Here is a 19,843-nt window from a genome sequence, read left to right as displayed (position 1 = left end):
GGAAGTCCCCCAGCACGGCAATTTTCTGATCAAGGTCTCCCACACACTGTGAGCAACAAGAAAATTGTGCTCATCTCTGCAGCCATTACAATGGGTGCCCAGCACATGGGAGATGCTCCATGAATGAGGGGTAGAGACAGCACAGGCAGCTTCCAATACCGCTTAGGCTGACGCACCCTTTCTGCCTCTGTCCTTGGCCTCACACCTGTGCAGCTTCACTGACCAGGGACCTTCTGTTAAGAAAGATATTTCCTCCTGTCCCTGATCAGCCCACTCGCATCACAGGACAAGTGATGAGGGTGGCGGGGGCCTGGGTGAGATGAACTTTAGAGTCTGGCCAGAGAGATGCTCAGTCCACATGGGAAGGTGATCCTCCCAGGGGGCCAGGAAGGATGGAAGGATGGTTTCATGGATGTTTTCCTGGGAATCCAGGTAGGAGGAAGGAAGAAGGACAATCTAGCTGTGGATCCAAGTGGAGAGTTGGAAGCTGGAAATGTCCTAGGATGGGTGCTTGGTTTTTAAAAGGCTTCTGCCAGGGAACATTGGGAGATCAACACAGGAAGGCAGCAGGTGCAAGGCTGGGGAAGACCAGGCTAAGGGGGCCTGCTTTGTTGTCCTCAGAGCACCTCCAGGGGTCTCTGCAAGCCTTTGATGGTCTCCTTAAGACTAGAGGCAAAACCAGCTCCAGGAGGTCTTTTTTTTTTTTCAAGGCTGCTTCCCTTCCCCTTCTTCCAGGAAGCTTTCTTGGGTTGACCCTCCAGATTCCCCTCTCCTGATTCTATGTGACTAAAAGCTTAGGTCCAAGAGGCCCCAGTAAGTTTCCAGCCTCTTTCCCTCTTACAACGCACGTCCCAGCACTATACCTGGAGCCCAGCTCAGGGCAGTGCCTCTCTCATCCTTCCTGCATGGGAGAAGATGCCATCAGGTGAGGAGAGAATTGGGGATGACAGCTTGGGGGCTGTGTGGGGGTGGGGGACTCTCATCTCATCCTAACAGGGGAAGTCCTTCTCTGGGTCTGGGCTCCAACACATCCCTCCTGAGCTCTGGAATGACAAGGAAGCTTCTAGATTCCCACTCTGCTCTAATATCATTTTTCCGTCATTTCTCCTTTTCAATTCTCCTTTGGGGTCATCCCCGGTCTCCTCTGTGCTCTGGGTGGTGGGATGGACAAGGGGTCCACAGGTAATGAAACAATAAATGGGCTCAAGAATTACAAATCCTCCTTTATTGAGAGGGAGACTGAGAAACAATAATTTATCATGTAGCGAACCTCCAGAGGTCCTGTGCCCATGAGTCCTTGGGGACCGGGGAACAGGACAGAGGCTCCCTGAGCTTCCTGAGGGCTGTGTGGTGGGGAGCAAGGCGACATGTCCAGTCCCAGGCACACAGACCCCATACACCCAGGAGGCGGGGAGCCGACACCCACCCCCCCCAGCCCCGAGGAGGGGGGCATGGGAAGGCACGATGGCAGGGAAGGTTGGGCAGAGTGGTTGAGTGTCAGGGGTCGACAAAGGACACCATGATGTAGCGGGTGCCCCGAGTGGTGGGCAGCCCCTCGTGGTAGTGGGTGAGACGGCCCGGGTGCAGGAGCCCCCAGCCCTTCCGGGGGGACGAGATCACGCAGTCGTAACGCAGGAAGCGGCATCCACCTCCCTGGAGAGACAAGAGGAGAGCGGGGTGGAGAGTGAGCGGACGTGGGGACTGGGCGGCTGGCTGCCCCGAGGCGAGAGAGGCCGACCCGGGCTTCAGGGAAGGACAGGACGGGGGGTAGGCATCGGCAGATGGGGGACACAGGACACAGAGGGTAGCCGGCCTGGAAGGGGTCCAGAATATGACCGCCGAAGTCACTGGGAAACGCGACGAGGGCAGACAAGCGGCAGGGAGGTGACCGTGCGTGTGTAGGGGCTGTAAGGGGGCTGGACACAGGTCCTGGGGGCGGGGGTGTGCGCCTGTGTGTGTAGAGGGGCCCCGGGGGCGCCCTGAAGTGGCGGGCAGTAGAGACTCACCTCATAATCCAGGCCCTTGTGGTTGAGGGCGACGTTGAGGGTGAAGGTGGATGAGTCGTGATGTGGCCGCAGAGACGGCTGCTCATCCGGTCGGTAGCGGACCACAAAGTTCATCACCGCCCGGGTCTGCGGGTGCAGCGGAGGAGAGGCTGGGGGACGGCCGGGAGGGCTCTCACTGCTCCCCGCGGGCTGCTCCCCCAGAGCTGCCCTCCTGCGAGGTCTCCCTCTGGGCTGTGCTCAGCCAGTCGGTCGTGTCCGACTCTTTGCGACCCCGTGGACGGTAGGCCGCCAGGCTCCTCTGCCCATGGGGATTCTCCAGACAAAAACACTGGAGTGGGCTGCCTTGCCCTCCTCCAGGGGATCTTCCCGACCCAGGGATCCACCCAGGTCTCCCGCATCGAAGGCAAATTCTTTACCATCTGAGCCACCAGGGAAGGCCAGATCTCACTTTATGGGGCTGATTTAAATGCTTTGCAGGCCAAAAGGCATTATGTGGAGATGTCCAGCCAGGACGGGTGTGGGAAGGCGGAGGAGGGAGCAGGGGTGGCAGGCAGTGGCCCACCTTGGTGTGGTAGCCGGGGAACAGGCTCTCGGTCATGGGCCCCACGTATGTCCTCAGGAGCTGCAGCCACTGGTCCTCGTAGCCCACCTGCTTCATGTGGATGTCCACGGTGGGCACGTTCTCGTAACCTCCAGCCAGCCTGGAGTCCTGCGGGCAGTGGGTACTGAGCTGACAGCGGCGGTGCCGACCTCCTCTCCTCTTGCTCCAGGACTTGAAATCTGTGCTCCCTCCCTCTGGAAGTCTCCACCACGTCTTAACGGACTCACACCTCCTTCCTCTAAGTCTCAGCGAAGATGTCACCTCTTCTGTGAAGCCCTCAGGCCCCCCCGCATCTGGGTCAAGGTTCCCTCCTGTGACTCCCGCAGCACCCAGGCTGTCCATCACAGACTTTAGAAGCTAGGTCCCTGCTGCTACCAACTCCAGGAGGTACCGTGGAGGGTGGAGCTCCACCTGCACATCCAGATCAGGGCTGGTGTCTAAGGACCCGCCCAGGGAGTATTTCTTGACTGCGTGGCGGAATGAAAGAATACAGAGGTGCCTCCTGTGTGCCATTTCCTGCTGGGGGCCCCCTCTCTGTTGCCACTCTCCGGATTCCATTTTCCCTCAATCAGGGAAATTTCCCCTCCCTCATCCTAGGGGCCGCCTCCTCCATGCTCCCGGCCCCTCACCTCATGCCGGCCTCCTGACCACTGGCCATAGTGTTCCATTTCCTCCACCAGCTCGTCGCACATTTGCTCGGACAAGAGAGGGAACCAGTACACGTCTGGGCAGGGCTGAGATGGGATGGGGCAGGGGAAGAAGAAAACAGGGCTGGGTGATGCTCCGGGAGGGGACAGGCAGCCAGCACGAGGGGACAGAAAGCAGGGAGCAGAAAGGTAAGCCAGGACATGAGAGAATGTGGAGGAACGCGGAGCTGAGCATGGGGATGGATTGGAGGGGGGAGTTGGGGAGGGGAACGACTTGGCCAGAGAAGGCGAGAGCAGCGCTGAGAACACGGCACAGACGGCACGATTCCTGGAGCCCTCGGCTTGGCAACAGTGGTTTTCAACCTCGTTTTATAAAACATCATTTCACCCATACACCAACACACCCAACAGACAAAGGAGGACCACTGCGATGAATGCTGGGCTGGGGGCTGCAAGCCTATCAGCTCAGCCTCTGCCCTCATCTTGCCTGAGCAGAAAACCCCCAGGCACCTGGGCAAGGACCCTGGGAGAACCCCTCATCCAGGTGGTGGGCCCCAGGGGCGGTGGGCATCCCCTTGGGCCGCGGTCCTGAGCGGAGCTCACCTGTTCCACAAGCCCCTCCCCTTCCAGGGCCCGACTGTAGTTCTCGTGAATATACTGCTCCTTCCAGTCCTAGGGGAGAGCGGGGGGTGCACCTTGACCTCTGCCCTCTTCACGCCGCTTGCTCCCACCCAGGAGGCCCCCTCGCCAGGCGGCAGGATGGGGCCGGGGTGTGGCATTCCCTCAGGGATGGGCACATGCCATCTGAGCCAGGGGCCACCTACTCACCAGGGGGTTGTCGAAGATCTGCCAGAGGTCAGGGTGCAGGTGGTCCGTGTCGTACCGGGAGGTGGCCAGGAGGCGGCCAAATTCGTTCTGATTGCTGAGGTGGAGGAATATGCCCTGGCAGTGGGCAGAGGGTGTGAGGAGGGAGATGGGGAGCCAGGGGGCTGCCTCCCAGCAACCCCGCCAGGAGCCCCAGGCCCCCTCACCTTGTCCCGTAGGCTCTTACAGAAGGCCATGTCTGGATCGGTGTCACTGCCCGAGAACACCTCCCGCTGGGGCAGCTCCGTCCTCAGGGTCTCCCCGCGGATCACGTAGGCCTGGGATATGTAGGGCACATTCCACACGCCCCTGGAGACCCACACACACAGGGGTCAGCCAGGTGGGCACCCCCCACACAGTCCTGCCCAGTTCACCCCTGGAGCCCCTTCCCTCAGCAGCTGCGAGGTCCCTCTTGCTTCCCCAGGGAAGCCCTGCTGGTCACAACCCTCTCACACCCAGCTCCCCCATCGGTCCTTAGTTACCCCCACAACCCAGCATGCCTTCGTGGTGGCCACACTGGGCCCCTGCGTTCGGGCCTTTGGGGCAGGATGGAGGGGTCTGGGCAGGCTCCTGGGTCGGGGGAGGCTGCAGGACTCACACTCGCTTCCTCTGCACCAGCTCCACGTAGTCCTCCGAGCGTGCATAGTACTCGTCGGGGCTCAGGGCTCCCCAGAAGTTAGACCACAGCTTCCCGTGGCGAGACAGCATGGGCGCTATGACCTTCCTGTGGACAAGCGGAGGTGAGAGCGGGAAGGGGCAAGCCCCATGGCCAGAGTGGGAGGTGGGGGTTCCCTTGGGGACTAATCTGGGGGCCTTCTGGCCAATCCCGGCGAGAGAGACCTGTTTGCTTCAATAAGGATGCGCAGGGTCTGTGGGTTGGTGAGGACAGTGTCGGCGTCCAGGCTGAAGTAGAATTCACACTTGGGGTCCTGCCGGCAGATGTCCCTGGAGGGGACAGACCAAAACACAGATGAGCAGGAGCAGGGAGGGGGAGGCGGGGCTGAGCAGGGGGTGGAACTCCCCCGACCCGTGGAGGAGAGGAGAGGGAAAGTGAGTAGAAGGTAGCTGACCAGCTGGAAGTCAGGAGGGAAAAAAAAAGATCGTGGGGAGCAGGGGAAGGGTGGGAAAGGTGCGGGCGGAGGCCCCCCGCCCTGCCCGAGGCTCACTCACATGGCCATGTCCCTGGCCTCTCCTGGGGTCAGGGCCTCCTCGGGCCCCACCAGCTTCACAGCGGAGAAGTGGTCCTGGAGCTGGGGCCAGGAGTCATCGATGTGGGGCTCGTGGTACACCTCCTGGAGGTGCGGGGAGAAGAGATTGGCGGGGGAACACTGAGAGGGCAGAAAAGATGGCATCTAAGGGGCAGGACGGGGCGGGAAGAACACTTCCTGCTGGAGGAAGGCTGCAGGAAGGAGTCTGGGGTGTGGGGAGAGGTCTGATCTGGGCAGGGGGGTCCCTTGGGAGGGAGAGGCTGGAAGTCAAGGTGTCTCACGTTGTTGTGCAGGAAGAGGGTGACCCTGTCGGGGGGGTAGTCCAGGAGCAGCAGCCGCTGGAGGAAGCGGGGCAGGAACGGGGTAGGTTGTTCCACAAACACAGCCAGAAGTACCCGGGGGGGAGGCTGGAAGATACGATGATGACGTGATGGGGCTCAGGGGAAAGCCCGGCTCCCCCTACCCAGCCTGTTCTCCGCACCCTGCCAGGTTTAGTGGGGGGTGGGGGGGTCTCCAGGGGCTTTGCCTCCAGCCCTGCTGCCCAGCACCCTCCTGGCACCCTCTGCTTCAGAGTGCTCTCCCGCCCACCCAGCCACCCTGGCACCCCCTCCTCACCTGCCCCCCCGGGAGTAGCCTCCGGTCCTGGTTACAGAAGCCACAGCCTCCTTCGGGAGTCCAGCCATTGGGGACGTAGTTTCCCAGGTAATTCAGCTGGAGCTGTCGGCAGAGGCGGTGAGAGGCCGGGGCCAGGGGTGAGGGAGGTGGGGGCAGGGACCGGAGAGGGGCGGGGGAGCATGGGCACGGAGAAGCTCTCCCAGCTCCTGCGCGTCTGGGGCCGGGGAGGTCTCACGGAAGGGCTGGAGGAACCTGGGGGGCTGGGGCCGGGGCTGACTGGGGCAGGGGCTGGGCTGAGGGGAGGCGAGACTGGAGCACCTTGGTGGGGCCGTTCCCATGGACTACAACAGGAAGTGTGTCGTAGGCCACATTCCGGATACGCACTCGATTCCGACCAAACTTTAAAACCACCTCGTCTGGGGAAGAAGGTCCAGGCGTTAGACTCCCTTACTCTAGAAACTGCCAACCAGCAGGTGCTTCTAAATGTGGTGGAGGTGGTGGTGGGGGGGAGGTACCCAGGTATTCTAGAGGATGAAGGACCGTGGTCCACGGGGCAGGGATGGGATAACGTCTCTCTCCGAGGGCACTGGCCAGGCTGCTGCCACCTGGGGAGCCCCACCACTTACTACCTGTGCACCCCGGGGAAGTCTCTGGCCCCTCAGGGAGGTGGTTTCCCCATCTGTAACCGGTGGATAATCACAGACCCGCCCTTCGTAGGACTGTTGTGTTCAATGAAATCAAAGAAGGAAAACCCTGACCCAGAGCCTGGCACGGAGCGATGGACATGTGCAACAGGGGCTGCTGCTCTCCTGGTAGCAGAGTGCACCTTACTCTGTGGGCCATTCAGACGTTTGCTGAAGTTAACACAGAGGTGAGCTGAAGTTCACCCCAGTTGTACCAGGAGCCCCGCCCACTTTCAGGACCCCCAACAGCCTCTCTCATTGCCCCTTCTCTCATTGCTGTCTCCTCACCTAAAGCCCCGTTGAGGTTCTGAAAGATCCGCGATTTATGATCCAGATTAAGGCCGAGTTTCTCCTGGATGGGATGAGGTGGGGGTAGTGAATTAAAGAAGGGCTGAGACATCTCTTCCCACTCTTTCCTCTCCCTGTCTTTCTGAAAGCCTCTTGACCCTTTCCCTCAGGGCCTGCCACCCCCTCAGAGCTGTGGGGGGGGACGAACCCTCCTCAGCCTCTCCCTACCCTCAGTCCTGGGTCCAGGTAGAGCCGAGTGTAGAAGAGCTGATCGTCATCGTCATCTTTGTACTTCCACTGGCGGACGATTTGGTGGATGGTGGGGGCAAAGCCAATGAATCCTGGGTGGGGGGAGAGGATGTGCTGACTCCCAGACTCCCCAGTGTCCCAGGGCCGGTCCCCACTCCCTCGCCCGCCCTCAAGCACCTGGGACACTCCATTCCCCACCACTGCTGGACCCTCTGCCACTCACCACCAGAGTTGAGGAAGCGCTTCCCCGTGCCCACCTCAGGGTACTGCTCTGCTAACGCCCACTCGGGCCAGCAGAAGCTCTCTGCGGAGAAGAGCAGACGGCTGCCACTCTGGACGAACTTCTTCAGCAGCTCCGAAGGGCTGCCAGCCAGAACCACGTCATAGCTGGGGAAGGCAGGGGACGATGAGGAGGACGGCCACTAGGAATCACCCTATCCTCTCCCCTTCTGCCCGCCCCCTCCCCTTTACCTGTCCACAAACATGATGACCATATCTTCCCTCTCTGCGTATTTCTCCATTTCCTTCTTGAGCCACCTGACTTTCTGTCCTCCACCCACCGTTCGGGCGACATCACCCCCTCGCCACTCCTCTCCCAGGCCCAGGGTCTGTGGAGGAGACCCAGAATGCCAGGGAGGGTCTCAGGTGGCCAGGTGGGCACATCGCCCTGACCAGGCTCACCGGAGGGTCCCAGGCATCCAGCCCTTGGCCCACTCTGAGTGGGGGGCTAGACGCCACCCCTTCGAGGGGCCCAGGAGGGGTTTCCTCTCCTCACCCGCACAGTGTAGTTGAAAAACTCCGCTGACTGCAGGAAACGCCGGTATCCCTCTGTCTTGGCTGTGGCCACGGTGATCACCAGCAGCTTCTCTGTCACCAGACGGGACTCAGCACCCAGCTTGCTGCCCCATACGCTCAGCTCACCGACCACCCCTCCCCTCCCCCCACCCCCCCAACGCTGCTCCTGTCCCCGTGTGCGTGTTAGTCGCTCAGTCGTGTCTGTCTCTGTGCCGCCCCATGGACTGTAGCCCACCAGGTTCCTCTGTCCATGGAATTCTCCAGGCCAGAATACTGGAGTGGGTTGCCATTCCCTTCTCCAGGGTATCTTCCCGACCCAGGGATCGAACCCAGGTCTCCCCCATTGCAGGCGGATTCTTTACCGTCTGAGTCACCAGGGAAGCCCAATCTCTCTTCCCTTATCCCTTCTTAAATTATTCCAATTCAGGGAAACCAACCCCAGTGAGAGTGGAATGCTAGTAACACTCAGAAATTCGCGGTCAGTGCGCGAAGGGCGCGGGGGGGGGGGGGGGGGGGCGGGGGACGGCGGCTGGAAACCCGAGTTCTGGGCAAGGCACCGTGTGATTCAGCCCTAGGGAGCCCGCTCACCGAGGGAGAGGCCAGTCTAGATCCCCCTCCCCGGCCCAAGCCCGCAGACACGTCAGCCCAGCGCCGGTCGTTCCTCCCGGGGTTCTCACCTGGGTTGACGGGATCGCTGCCCCGGGGTCGATCTGAGGCCGAGGCGGCAGGAGACGGAGACAGCAGTAGCAACAGTAGCAGGGGCCGGAGTCCCGGGCCCGAGGCCATGGCGGAGAGCGGGCCGAGCTGCATACAGGCCCGCACCCGGCTCTGGCTGTCTGCCTTGGATCCCAACTCGGGAGAGGGGCTCTCGGAAAAAGGACCTGGGCTGCTGTACGGCCAGCAGCTAGGAGGAGCCCTGTTGGGGCTCCGCCCTGGGGGTGGAAAAAAAAAAAAAAAAAAAAAAAGGCGTAGCCGAAGGTTACAGAAAACTCCAGATGCCGGAGCCCTAGACAAGGCGAGGATTGTCCCGGGCCGCCGGCAGAGCTGTACGAGCGGAGGAGGCGCCCGGCCCGGAGGCGGGGGAAGGGCAGGGACTGCGGCTGGCGATCCCGAGCCGAGGTTCTTTTAGAGCCAGCCCGGCCCCCTGCCAGCCTAACACTTGAGGAAACTGAAACGCGGAGAGGGGAAGTGACCCCTTGAGGGTCCGGCAGGACGCGGAGGCGGGTCTTTGCCACAGCCCAGCCTGGAGCAGCCGGGCGGAAGACCCGGAGAGCTAGGCGGTGGGGCTGCGCCGAGCGGGTACGGCGGCAGGAACGGAGAAGGCCCGGGAGGCTGCAGCCTCAGGAGGGATAGGGGTTGAGGTTTTGGCAGAGGATCCTCTGGGACTTCCCACTCAAGCCTGCTACTGGCCCATCGCTACTCTGACCCATCATCTCCACGGCCCGGGGGAGGAGCTCCAGGGGCTGCCTCTGTGATGATTCTACGTTCGGAAGGGCCAAAGGAAAATGACGTTTCTTGAAAGATCGCTGGCACCGTTTCTTTAAAATGACCCATTTCGGGGGTTCCGAAATAACACAGCTGCACCGAGGACGGAAGTAGTTTTGCCCGTAAAAAATATGGCGGAAAGCTTTCTGGTCTCCAAGGGAACACCGCGTAATTAGTCAAAACCCTGCGGGATGACTCCGCGCACGCGCAGGAGCACTCGTCGCCGGAAGTCATGATGCTACGACCCACGTGATTTAGCACGCGTGCGCAGTAGGCCCATCTCGCAGCTGTGTTGTGGAAATGGTGGAGAAGAAAACTTCGGGTAAGTCAGCCTGTGGCTGTTGGCCCACTCTCTTCCTCTCAGATTCGAACCTGGCCTAGGATTCCCTCACCCGGTTATTAGTTTCAAATCCCTCCCCCGGCGCTCGGATACTGACAGCCCCCTAAACCCGGGGCAGCTCCTTTCTGTTCACGTTTTATTCATGCGTGCTGCAAACCGGTTGCTGGGGATGAAGAAAGAAGAAAGATCCTTCGCGTCCAAGAACTGGCTTTCCGGGAGCGGGGCAGACACGCAGACCTAGCATTGCGTTTCAGAGTGATACGTGCTATGGTAGAGGGATGCAAAGCGCCTGGGCTCAGAGAGGAGTGGCATACAACCCAGCTTTTGGGAAGGAGGGGACAGGGAAGGCTTGGAGGGAAAGAAAACGCTTGGACTGTGTCTTGAAAGTTACGGTTTCAAAAAAAAAAAAAAAAAAAGAAAGTTACGGTTTCGCTCCGTGCAAGTGCGTGGGGACTCCTTCCCTGCGGCGGTAATCGCACGCGCCAAGGTAGGAGAGCAAGAAAACGTAGATCGCTTAGGAAACCAAGTTCATAGTTCCCGGGCTTGAGGAGAGAGAGGCTGGAGGACAAGGGAAAGGTACCCTTGAAAGGCATTTTAAACACTGCTGACGAGTTTAGCTCTATAAAGAGGGCAGTGAAGAGCTTTCAAGGGCTTTTAACGCAGGGGATTGACGCAAACAAATTTATCTCTTAGAAAAGGACTTAAGTGCAGAGGGTGGATTGGGGGGGCTACAGCCACGCTGTCCAGTAGAAATTTTTGGGATGATGGGAATGTTTTTAATCAGCACTATTCAGTATGGCAGCCAATAGCCGCCTGTGACTATCGAGCACTTGAAATGTGGCTGGTGAGATTGAGCACTTAATTTAAAATTTCATGCATTTTAATTAATTACATCTTAACTAATCTACATTTAAACGAAAATAACCTCATGTGACTAGTGGCTGCTTTATTGTGTAGCACAGGTCTATAGATTGGAAGGCCAGTTAGGAAGCTATTGAGTAATCCAGATAAAAAGTGATGAGGGTGGGAGCAATCTGCCAGATTGACTTGTAATAAATCCAGTCATGTCCTCTTAAAACCCCTCACTGGATCTCTGTCACCCTCACCATAAAGTCCCCAAGCCCAGGAAATTCCCTGGCGGTCCAGTGGAATGGACCTTTAGGACTTGACCCTTTCACTGCCGAGACCTGGATTCAGTCCTTGGTTGGGGAACTAAGATGCCACAAGCCTTGCAGCACAGCCAAAAAATAAAATATAATTCCCTAATCCAAATTCATATAGACACTTAAAGGTAAGATTCTTAATGGTCTGCCTGACTTCATATCCCCTGCCCACATACTTTGTAATACCAGCCATATAGAACTTTAAAAAATGTATTGAAGACACTGCAGTCTTTCGTCCAGGCCTTCTCTCATGCTGGTACCAATGTCTAAGACACCTTCCCCTCCTCCAACCAGGCTAACTTCTGTTCATCAGTCAGGCGTCAACTTAGACTTACTTTCCCTTGGAAAATCTTCCTGACTACCCCAAGACCTGGTGGCTCAGACAGTAAAGAATCTGTCTGGAATGCAGGAGACTCGGGTTCAGTCCCTGTGTTGGGGAGATTCCCTGGAGAAGGAAATGGCAACCCATTCCAGTATTCTTGCCTGGAGAATTCCATGGACAGAGGAACCTGGTGGGCTACAGTCCATGTGGTCGCAAAGAGTCAGACACGACACAGTGACTAACACACACCCCAGGAATAGGTTATGTGTTTCTGTCATGTGTTTCATAGTACTTTGCACTTTCCCATCCTAGCATATACTATCCTGCACTGTGCTTGTTGATTTGATCATTTATATCCCCCACCTGATGTTAAACTCTGGTTGTATTCCCAGAACCCAGGGCACCGCCTGGTACTGGAAAGGGAGGCAGTATATTGCAGTGATCAAGAGGATTTTTTTGATGCTAGGCAGTTCTGGGTTTGAATTCTGACCCAGGAGCTGCTTATTAGCTGTGTGAACTTTGGACAGGTTTCTTAACCTCTGAACTCCAGTAAACTGGGGATGATAGTGATACCTGTCTCAGAGGGTTGATGTAAAGATTAGTACAGTCAGACCTCAGATACGCAGGCTTGATTCTCATCCACCATGATTGTGAGTATCACAATAAAGTTGAGTCACACCAATTTTTTGATTTCCCATTGCATACAAAAATTATGTTTACACTATAGTCAATTAAGTGTGCAATAGCATTATGTCTTAAAACAATATATATGCTTTATTAAAAAAAATTTTTTAATTTATTTGGCTATCTTGGGTCTTTGTTGTGGCATGTGGGATCTTTCTTTTATTTTTTACTTGTGGCATGTGGGGTCTGTTAGTAGTTCCCTGACCAGCATTCGAACCCGGGGCCTTCTGCGTTCTAAGAACAGAGTCTTAGCCTCTGGCTTACTGGGGGAGTCCCTGTGTATGCTTTAATTAAAAAATACTTATTGCTAAAAAATGCTAACCATCATCTCAACCTTCATCACCTTGTAACTTTTTTTTTGCTGTTGGAGGGTTTTGCCTCACTGTGGATGGCTGCTGACTGATCAGGGTGTGGTTGCTGAAGGCTGGGGGGCTGTTTCGATTGCTTAAAATAAGGCAGCAGTGACGTTTGCCACATCAGTTGACTCTTCCTTTCATGAAGGATTTCTCGGTAGCCTGCAATGCTGCTTGATTGCATTTTATCCAGAGTAGAACTTCTTCCAAAATTGGAGTTCATCCTCTCAAACCCTGCCATTGCCAGGGTTTTACATCAACTAAGTTATGTAATATTCTGAATCATTTGTTGTCATTTCAACAATCTTTACAACATCTTCACCAGGAGTGGTTTCCATTTTAAGCACCATTTTCTTGACTCATACATGAAAATTGTGTCATAAGATTGCAGCAATTCAGTCACATCTTCAGGCTCCTCTTCTAATTCTAGTTCTCTCACTATTTCCACCACATCTGCAGTTACTTCCGCAGTCATCCTTGAGGATTGAATCCATTTCTTCTAAACTCCGGTAATGTTGATATTTTTTCCCTCTCCCATGAATCACAAATGTTCTTTATGGCATCTAGAATTCTGAATCCTTTCCAGGAGGATTTTCATGAACTATGCCCAGCTCCATCAGAGGAATCATTATCTGTAGTAGCAATAGCCTTATGAAATACCTTTCTTAAATAATAAGACCTGAAAATCAAAATTACTCCTTGGTTCATGGACTGCAGAATGGTTATTGTGGCATGAAAACAACATTGATTTTGTTGTACATCTCCATTAGAGCTCTTGAGTGACTGGGTACATTGTCAATGAGCAGTAATATTTTGAAAGGCATCTTTTCTCCTGAGAAGTAGGTATCAACAGTGGGCTTCAAACATGCAGTCAACTATGTTATAAACAAATGTGCTGTCATCCAGGATTTGTTGTTCCATTTATAGAGCAAGGGCAGAGTAGATCTAGCCTAATTCTTAAGGGCCTGGAATTTTCAGAATGGTAAATGAACACTGGCCTCAACTTAAATTCATCAGCCACTTGAGCCCCCAACAAGAGAGTCAGCCTATCCTTGGAAGCTTTAAAGTCAGGGATTGACTTCTCCTTTCTAGCTAGGAAAGTCCTGGATGGCCTCTTCTAATAGAAGGCAGTTTTGTCTACACTGAAAGTCTGTTGTTTAATGTAGCCACCTTCATTAATTGTCTTAGCTAGCTCTTCTGATTTTTCTTCTTTTGGCCAGACCATGCAGCATCCCGGATCTTTGTTCCCTAACCTGGGATCAAACCTGGGCCCACAGCACTGAAAGCATAGAGTTCTAACCACTGGAGCACCAGGGAGCTCCCTTAGCTCGTTCTTGCTGTAGCTTCTATGTCAGCACTTGTTGCATCACTTTGCACTTTTATGTTATGGCGACAGCTTCTTTCCTTAAACCTCACGAACCAACCTCTGCTAGCTTGGGACAGCTGACTGGTGGAGCAGCCAGAACTCACACCCATTTATCAATTACATCAGCTGTCCTGAGTGTGACTGGTTCCCATGGAGTGGGAGTTGGTTTGCTGGGGGTGAGTTTGGAGTGGAAGGGAGGTAAGCAAATAAAACATCACATGGACTGCGCTCTCGCAGCAGAGTGGCTGTGAAGTTAGACACACGAGAATTTAGCAGGTTTTGCTATGGAGGGGAAAGTACCAGTTGAGTGGGTGGTGGGGGTGTTGAAGATGCAAGGGAGGGGGAAGACTTGAACTCGGAGTAAAGGATTTGGGTTTAGCAGTGGGACTTGTGGGTGCATCCACTTGGAATGGAAGGAGATGGGGGTACCCGTGCAGTTATGATTGAGGGTGGACTGATGGATAAGCATCTCTGCATGGCGCCTTGTCCTTTGAGGTGGGAAATAAGATTGCTGCTCATAAAGGCTGAGTGCAACAAGGTCCCAGTGGCACCTGGAAAACCCAAGTGCACTGTGGTCTCCACCGGCATGGTTGTGTGATTTCCGCCAGCAGTGAGAGGTCTCCAGGAGACATTTCACTGACCAGGTCTGGGATTGGGAGGAAAGGATGGGGCCAAAAGGATGGAAACCAGGCATGAATGACTGAAACAGCAGTCTTAGGTGACTGAGAAGGAAGCAGCCAGAATGGGCGACATATTGGGAGGAGATCCAGGGGCCAAGGGTTTGGGGACTAGGGTGAGATCAGAGAACCGTGGCTCCCACCCCCTGGACATCTTCCTTCCACCCATGGCCCAGAGCCGAGGCCACCCAGTGTGTCTCTTCTCTGCCCCCGTAACTCTTGTGGCCCTGTCCCATCTAGTTCGCTCCCAGGACCCTGGACAGCGGCGGGTGCTGGACCGGGCAGCCCGGCAGCGGCGCATCAACAGGCAGCTCGAGGCCTTGGAGAATGACAACTTCCAGGACGACCCCCACGCGGGCCTCCCCCAGCTGGGCAAGCGGCTACCTCAGTTTGATGACGACACAGACACTGGTGAGGCGGGTGGAGGAAGAAGGGGGTGCCGGTGGGGGTGCTGGTCGGGAGGCAAGGCTGCAGGAAGAGGGAAGAGCCTGGCCGGGTCAGGGCTGTGTAAGGACGCCGGCTTACTGGGAGCTCCTCTGGCTCCCTGGACCCAAGCCCTCTCCCAGTCTGAGCCTCAGTTTCCTTTCCTGTGTGTAAAGAAGCCAGGGAGATGAGCCCTTGAGATTGTCTCCGACACGGAGCTCTAGGTATCAGGAGTGTGGAGATGGAGGAAGGCTCGGGTTGGAGAAGTGGGAGGCGGGGAAGGATGGTAGAGAGAGGGGAGGCCGGCTTAGAACCTGGCAGGCACCTGGGCAGGGAACGGACACGGGGGCATTGGGAACGGTGGGGCAGAGAAGCTTGTGTCTTCCTGGGTGAGGGCCAAGTAACTCATCGCCCTTGACCTCTAGGAAAGAAAAAGAAGAAAACACGAGGTGATCATTTTAAGCTCCGCTTCCGAAAAAACTTTCAGGCCTTGCTGGAGGAGCAGGTGAGAGGAGCTGGCTGGGAGGACTCCACGGGGCAGGGATGCACCTGCTGGGATCCCTGAGTGTGCGGAGCAGTCAGAGCCAGCCCCGCCCCCTTGTCTCTGCAGAACCTGAGTGTGGCCGAGGGTCCTAACTACCTGACGGCCTGCGCGGGACCCCCGTCCCGGCCCCAGCGCCCCTTCTGTGCTGTCTGTGGCTTCCCCTCCCCCTACACCTGCGTCAGCTGCGGTGCCCGGTACTGCACTGTGCGCTGTCTGGGCACCCACCAGGAGACCAGGTGAGCGGGGCCTCCCTGGGGCCACACCCCCCCCTCCAGCAGCCTGGGAACCCTCTCCTCATCCAGGGCTTCCTCTGCCCGCAGGTGCCTGAAGTGGACCGTGTGACCCTGGGCGTCCCCAGAGAGGAAGACCCTGTGCATCGCCCGGCCTCGGAGATAGCATCACCGAAAGAAAAGATGCTCCTCCCGGGCCAGGAGGGCAGCCCAGCAAAGCCCGTGTCCTCTCCTCCAGGGAGACCAGCCTTGCTTCCAGGGCCGGAGGCAGGCAGGTGCCTGAGCCCTCAGAGTGCACTTGTAATAAAAGGTCTCGTGGGAGCAGGAACCTGCCCGGTTGGTTCTGTGGGATTTTGGGGGTGAGGCTGGTGGGTCCCTTGTTTCCCAAACTCGCTACTCTGTGTCTTTTCTGCCTACCTGTCAATCACTCCTCCCACTGCCTGCCCCTCTGGGCCCCTGACCAAGAAAGATGCTGTCCTATTCTTCTGCCACCCCTATGTCTTTGCGTTTCTTGGCTGCTGCTTTTTGTCACTTTTTTGGTTATTGATCTAGTTTTTTGGGGTTTTTTTTTTTTTGCATTTTGTTTTTCTAGTTCTTCTGAGTGTATTTTGAGTCCCAGGACTGGTGATGGGGAAGTGGAGTGAGGGCTGGGGATGCAGATGTAGAAGGGTAACACAGAAGGAGCCAGCCCTGGCTTTGTCTCTGATTCTTACCCAAAGGGGAGAGACTGGGCCCTTGTCCTTGGTGCCACCCATCTGAGTTGTCCTTAGGAAGCCTGTCTTAATCATGGACTGTGGTGTGTGATTTATTAGTAGTAGAGAAAACCCAGACATTTCTGGGAAGCGTCGGAGTTCATGGTAAGAGGCCTCTGTTCTTGGTGGCCCTGATGCTACTGATACAACATTGTGGCAGTAGAGCTTCTTGCACCACACCTTCTCTAAGTGGATTATAAGCCGTGAGCTCAAAAATGCCTCGGAGTGGCTGTTTTCAGGCTCAGTACCTTGTTGCAGCATAGCAAGGCAGATGCGTAGGAAATATCTGTGACACGGGTTATTTCAATAGCTATTAATGAGATCCAGCCAGGTTGGTGTCAGGGGCCTCCTTAGGCTCTTCTCCCTGCTTTTGGGGACTTCCTTGTGGTTGGACTTTCTTGCCAGGTGTTGCCAGTCTCTTCCTGGGAAGTTGCTTGCTCTTTCTTCTGGATACTGGTGGTTGGGCAAGTGGTATTGGGTGACAGCATCATGTTGGATGGTGGTAAGGACAGGGTTTAGGAGACAATCCTCAGCGTGGTGGTTTTCAGAAATGGCTGTAAATTTTTTTTACCATCCTTCAGGCATCAAAAAGTGGCTGTCTGTCGCCTTCCCCTGGAATCTGGTCAGACTTACGACAGCTTGGACCAGTAGACAGTGGTAGAAGAGTGATCATGGGACATGAAAGGCCAGATGGTAAAAGGCAGTGCAGCTTCTGCCCCATCCCTCGATACTTGCCTTTGGAGCCCTCGGCCGCTTTGTAAGAAATCCTGCCGTCCTGAAGCCGCCATGCTGTGAGGAAGCCCACTGTGTGCAGGTCCTCCCATTGACAGGTCCAGGTGAGCAAGCCTTCAAGCCATCCCAGCCCAGGCTTCCATCATAGGAGTGAAGCTGCTTCCTGATGATTCCAAACCCCAGACATCAAGTCACCCTCACCCATTTGAGTCTTCCTAGCTGTGTCCTCAACATCTTGGAGCAGACACTGGCCATCTCTGCTCTAAATTCCTGACCTACAGGATCCATGTGTATAATAAAATGGTTTATGCCTTTGAGCCTTGGGATGGTTGGTTGGACAGCAATAGTAACTGGGACATCAGCGATTCAGTCTACTGGCTGCTGACTCTTTGGCCTAGATTAATTATCTTGTTCTCAGGCAGGGAAACCTTCCTGGATCCTAACCTTTCTGCTTTCCTCTCCGCCAAGAAGTGCACTCAAGAAAGAAAATAGAGGGAATTTCCTGGCGATCCAGTGGTTAGGGCTCGGTGCTGTCACTCTGCTGGGCCCCAGGTTCGATCCCTGGTTAGGGAACTAAGATCCCACAGGTGCACGGTGTGACCAAAAAAAAAGACATGACCATTTCTCGACTGAGGAACACCTCCTATGCTTCACTGTGATCACCTGCTTTGGATTTCCTGTCAGATTGCTGCTGAGTCAGCACAGTCTCCTTGGTCTATTTCCTAAGTGTACTGACTTTGATTCATATTTTGTTGTTCCACATGGTGTAAGATTGGTCTACTCTGACACATTCAAGTCTTCCTCTGCTGGCCTTGATAGGATCCCAGGGGCCTCCTCATGCTGACCGGCTCTACAAGTCATTTATTGATCTTTTCTAGGAAGGATCTCCAGACCCTCATTTAAAACCATAATTGCTCAAGGAAAATCTTGAGCAGTTTTTGCCAGCTTCCTATGTACTAGTGGAGACATGGTCCCCACCTTGGGAAACACCTGGGTCTTTGGGAAATCCCTGGTGGCTCAGATGGTAAAGAATCTGCCTGCAAGTGGAAGACCCGGGTTCGGTCCCTGGGTCAGAAAGATCCCCTGGGGAAGGAAATGGCTACACATGCCAGTATTCTTGCCTGGGAAATCCCCTGGGACAGAGGAGCCTGGTGGGCTACAGTCCATGGGGCCGTAAATAGTCGGACACAACTGAGCGACTAACACTTTCACTTCACTATACTACTAATTATTAGTGCCGCTTACAAGGTTGGACAGATCACTTTGCCTCTCCGACTCTGTTACAGCCGCCTCCCAGAAATCGGAGGACTAGAGACTGTATCAGGCCCGGTGCCTGGTGTTTGGTGAGTGCTCAGCTATTGACATCATTGCCCAAGACTTAAGCAGTTTGTTGTTGAGCTTTTTCATAGCCAGTTCCTCAGAAATCAGAGGCTTTTTGGAATAAGCAGCCATAGCACCTTGCCCATTACATGGTAACTAGCTGTCTGTATTTCTGTCTGCTCCCAGCCTGTGAGTTCTCTGAGGGCAGGGACCAGATCTTCTGTAGCTTCTAGCAAAGAAGAAAATAATGTTAAAAAGTAGTTCAATAGCCCTTTATAGCCATGTGACCCTGCTTGATGGACAAAGAAACCAAAACTTAACCCCATGGTCACGTAGTCAAGGCTCGAATGTGAAACTTGGCTCAGGTTGGTTTTCCTGAAAGGGGGAAGGGGTGAGAAGAGGCAGGTCAGCATCACGTGGCCCAGGGCCTGTCCGATAGGTTGTTACACTGAGGGCCTGCGTGAAACCCGCTTCCCAGTGTCTATGTTTCTGTACAGTCCCTTCCACGTGGACTTTGGACTTGGCCTGGGGACAGCCACAAGTGGTATGAAAGCAGAGTGTGGGCGGGAAGGGGCAGGGAGGGAATAGCGTGGAAAGCATGTGTTCCGGGCGGAACCCAGTAGGAAGCCCTGATTCGAATGTGTGTGTCCACGTGAAAAGTCCAGCTTGCTGGGAGACCACAGGTATATGGGGGAATAGTAAGAAATGGGGATAGAAAGGCAAGCTAGGGACTTCCCTGGTGGTTCAGAGGTTAATAATCTGCCTGCCAATGCTGGGGATGAAGGTTCAATCCCTGGTCGGGGAACTAACATCCCACATGCCGAAGGGCAATTAAGGTGGTGTGCCACAGCTGGAGAGGAGCCAACTTGCTGCAATAAAGAGCCCACGAGTGTGGAGTGTGGCAACTAAGACAATGCAGCCAGATTAAATCTTTTAAAAAGTTGGGCTAGGGCCAGGCAGTGTGTCAAGGTGTGATTGTCTTTGTTTTGCCTTTTTCCTGAGGCACCAGGGTGCTGCCAGGGCAGGATGACAGATAGGGAGAAATGGGAACTGGGTCACAAAGCTCACTTAGGGGGATTCTCTAACATTAGAGTCTGGAGATGAGGGCTGGACCCAGCACCAGGCGGGACAAGGGGGAGAACTAGGTGAAGTGGAAAGCTCTATGGAGGGAGAACTGATAGGATTTGGCTGCCAGCTGAAGGGAGGTGGTGAAGAGGAAGTGAAGGGAGCAGCCAGAGAGGACTGAGGTGGTCAGTCTCTGAGACTCAAGAGTTTGGCCTGGCAGAAACTGTGATTTTGGGGGAAAGTGATGAATTCACCCAGCCTGGTGACAACACTCGAGGGCTGCACGACTCCTGAAGCTCAGGAGAGAGGGCCCAGTTAGAACGCAGGTGTGGGAGGTCTCTACATCCCAGGAGAAAGTCAGTGTGGGTGAGCAGATGGGATCAAAGGAAGGTCAAGTGCCAGGCCACTGCCAAGGGACTCGTTGCCATATG

The 19,843-nt window shown here is 55.3% G+C and overlaps 2 protein-coding genes across 4 annotated transcripts; one reads left to right on the top strand and one right to left on the bottom strand.

Annotated features, from left to right (window-relative positions):
* Window positions 1-1,203: 1,203 nt before the first annotated feature.
* PLOD3 (procollagen-lysine,2-oxoglutarate 5-dioxygenase 3) lies at window positions 1,204-9,675 on the bottom strand. The gene is made up of 20 exons (XM_061152361.1): window positions 9,625-9,675; window positions 8,634-9,078; window positions 7,937-8,028; window positions 7,633-7,769; window positions 7,385-7,548; window positions 7,141-7,253; window positions 6,913-6,976; window positions 6,260-6,357; window positions 5,942-6,043; window positions 5,608-5,733; window positions 5,289-5,410; window positions 4,959-5,063; window positions 4,717-4,842; window positions 4,286-4,427; window positions 4,083-4,196; window positions 3,858-3,926; window positions 3,237-3,341; window positions 2,569-2,715; window positions 2,007-2,132; window positions 1,204-1,653 (listed from the first exon to the last, which is right to left on the bottom strand). Exons 1-20 carry the CDS (start codon window positions 9,673-9,675, stop codon window positions 1,498-1,500), a joined length of 2,604 nt encoding a protein of 867 aa, XP_061008344.1. The 3' UTR covers window positions 1,204-1,497.
* On the top strand, window positions 8,981-17,344 carry ZNHIT1 (zinc finger HIT-type containing 1). 3 transcript variants are annotated; one of them, XR_009694489.1, is made up of 6 exons: window positions 8,981-9,763; window positions 14,587-14,757; window positions 15,195-15,274; window positions 15,380-15,549; window positions 15,634-15,853; window positions 16,877-17,344. XR_009694489.1 is itself a non-coding variant. In XM_061153504.1 (5 exons), the coding sequence occupies exons 1-5, from the start codon at window positions 9,742-9,744 to the stop codon at window positions 15,653-15,655; spliced, it is 465 nt and encodes a 154-aa protein (XP_061009487.1). In that variant the 5' UTR covers window positions 8,981-9,741; the 3' UTR covers window positions 15,656-17,344. The 3 variants fall into 3 exon arrangements, 1 of the variants encoding a protein (XP_061009487.1); XR_009694488.1 differs by having other exon boundaries at window positions 15,634-15,879; XM_061153504.1 differs by having other exon boundaries at window positions 15,634-17,344.
* Window positions 17,345-19,843: the final 2,499 nt, after the last annotated feature.

Source organism: Dama dama, chromosome 10 (assembly GCF_033118175.1).
Source record: "Dama dama isolate Ldn47 chromosome 10, ASM3311817v1, whole genome shotgun sequence".
Lineage (NCBI taxonomy): Eukaryota > Metazoa > Chordata > Mammalia > Artiodactyla > Cervidae > Dama > Dama dama.
This window is presented reverse-complemented; position numbering and strand designations above follow the sequence as displayed.

Excerpts from the sequence above, each read along its gene's own strand:
- ZNHIT1 (XM_061153504.1), top strand. The coding sequence starts at position 9,742 with ATGGTGGAGAAGAAAACTTCGG. Across the intron at positions 14,758-15,194 it reads TGATGACGACACAGACACTG|GAAAGAAAAAGAAGAAAACA; the intron begins GTGAGGCGGGTG and ends CTTGACCTCTAG. Across the intron at positions 15,275-15,379 it reads AGGCCTTGCTGGAGGAGCAG|AACCTGAGTGTGGCCGAGGG; the intron begins GTGAGAGGAGCT and ends TTGTCTCTGCAG.
- PLOD3 (XM_061152361.1), bottom strand. The coding sequence starts at position 9,675 with ATGACTTCCGGCGACGAGTGCTCCTGCGCGTGCGCGGAGTCATCCCGC. Across the intron at positions 6,977-7,140 it reads ACCTGGACCCAGGACTGAGG|GAGAAACTCGGCCTTAATCT; the intron begins GTAGGGAGAGGC and ends CATCCCATCCAG. Across the intron at positions 4,843-4,958 it reads ATCCTTATTGAAGCAAACAG|GAAGGTCATAGCGCCCATGC; the intron begins GTCTCTCTCGCC and ends GCTTGTCCACAG.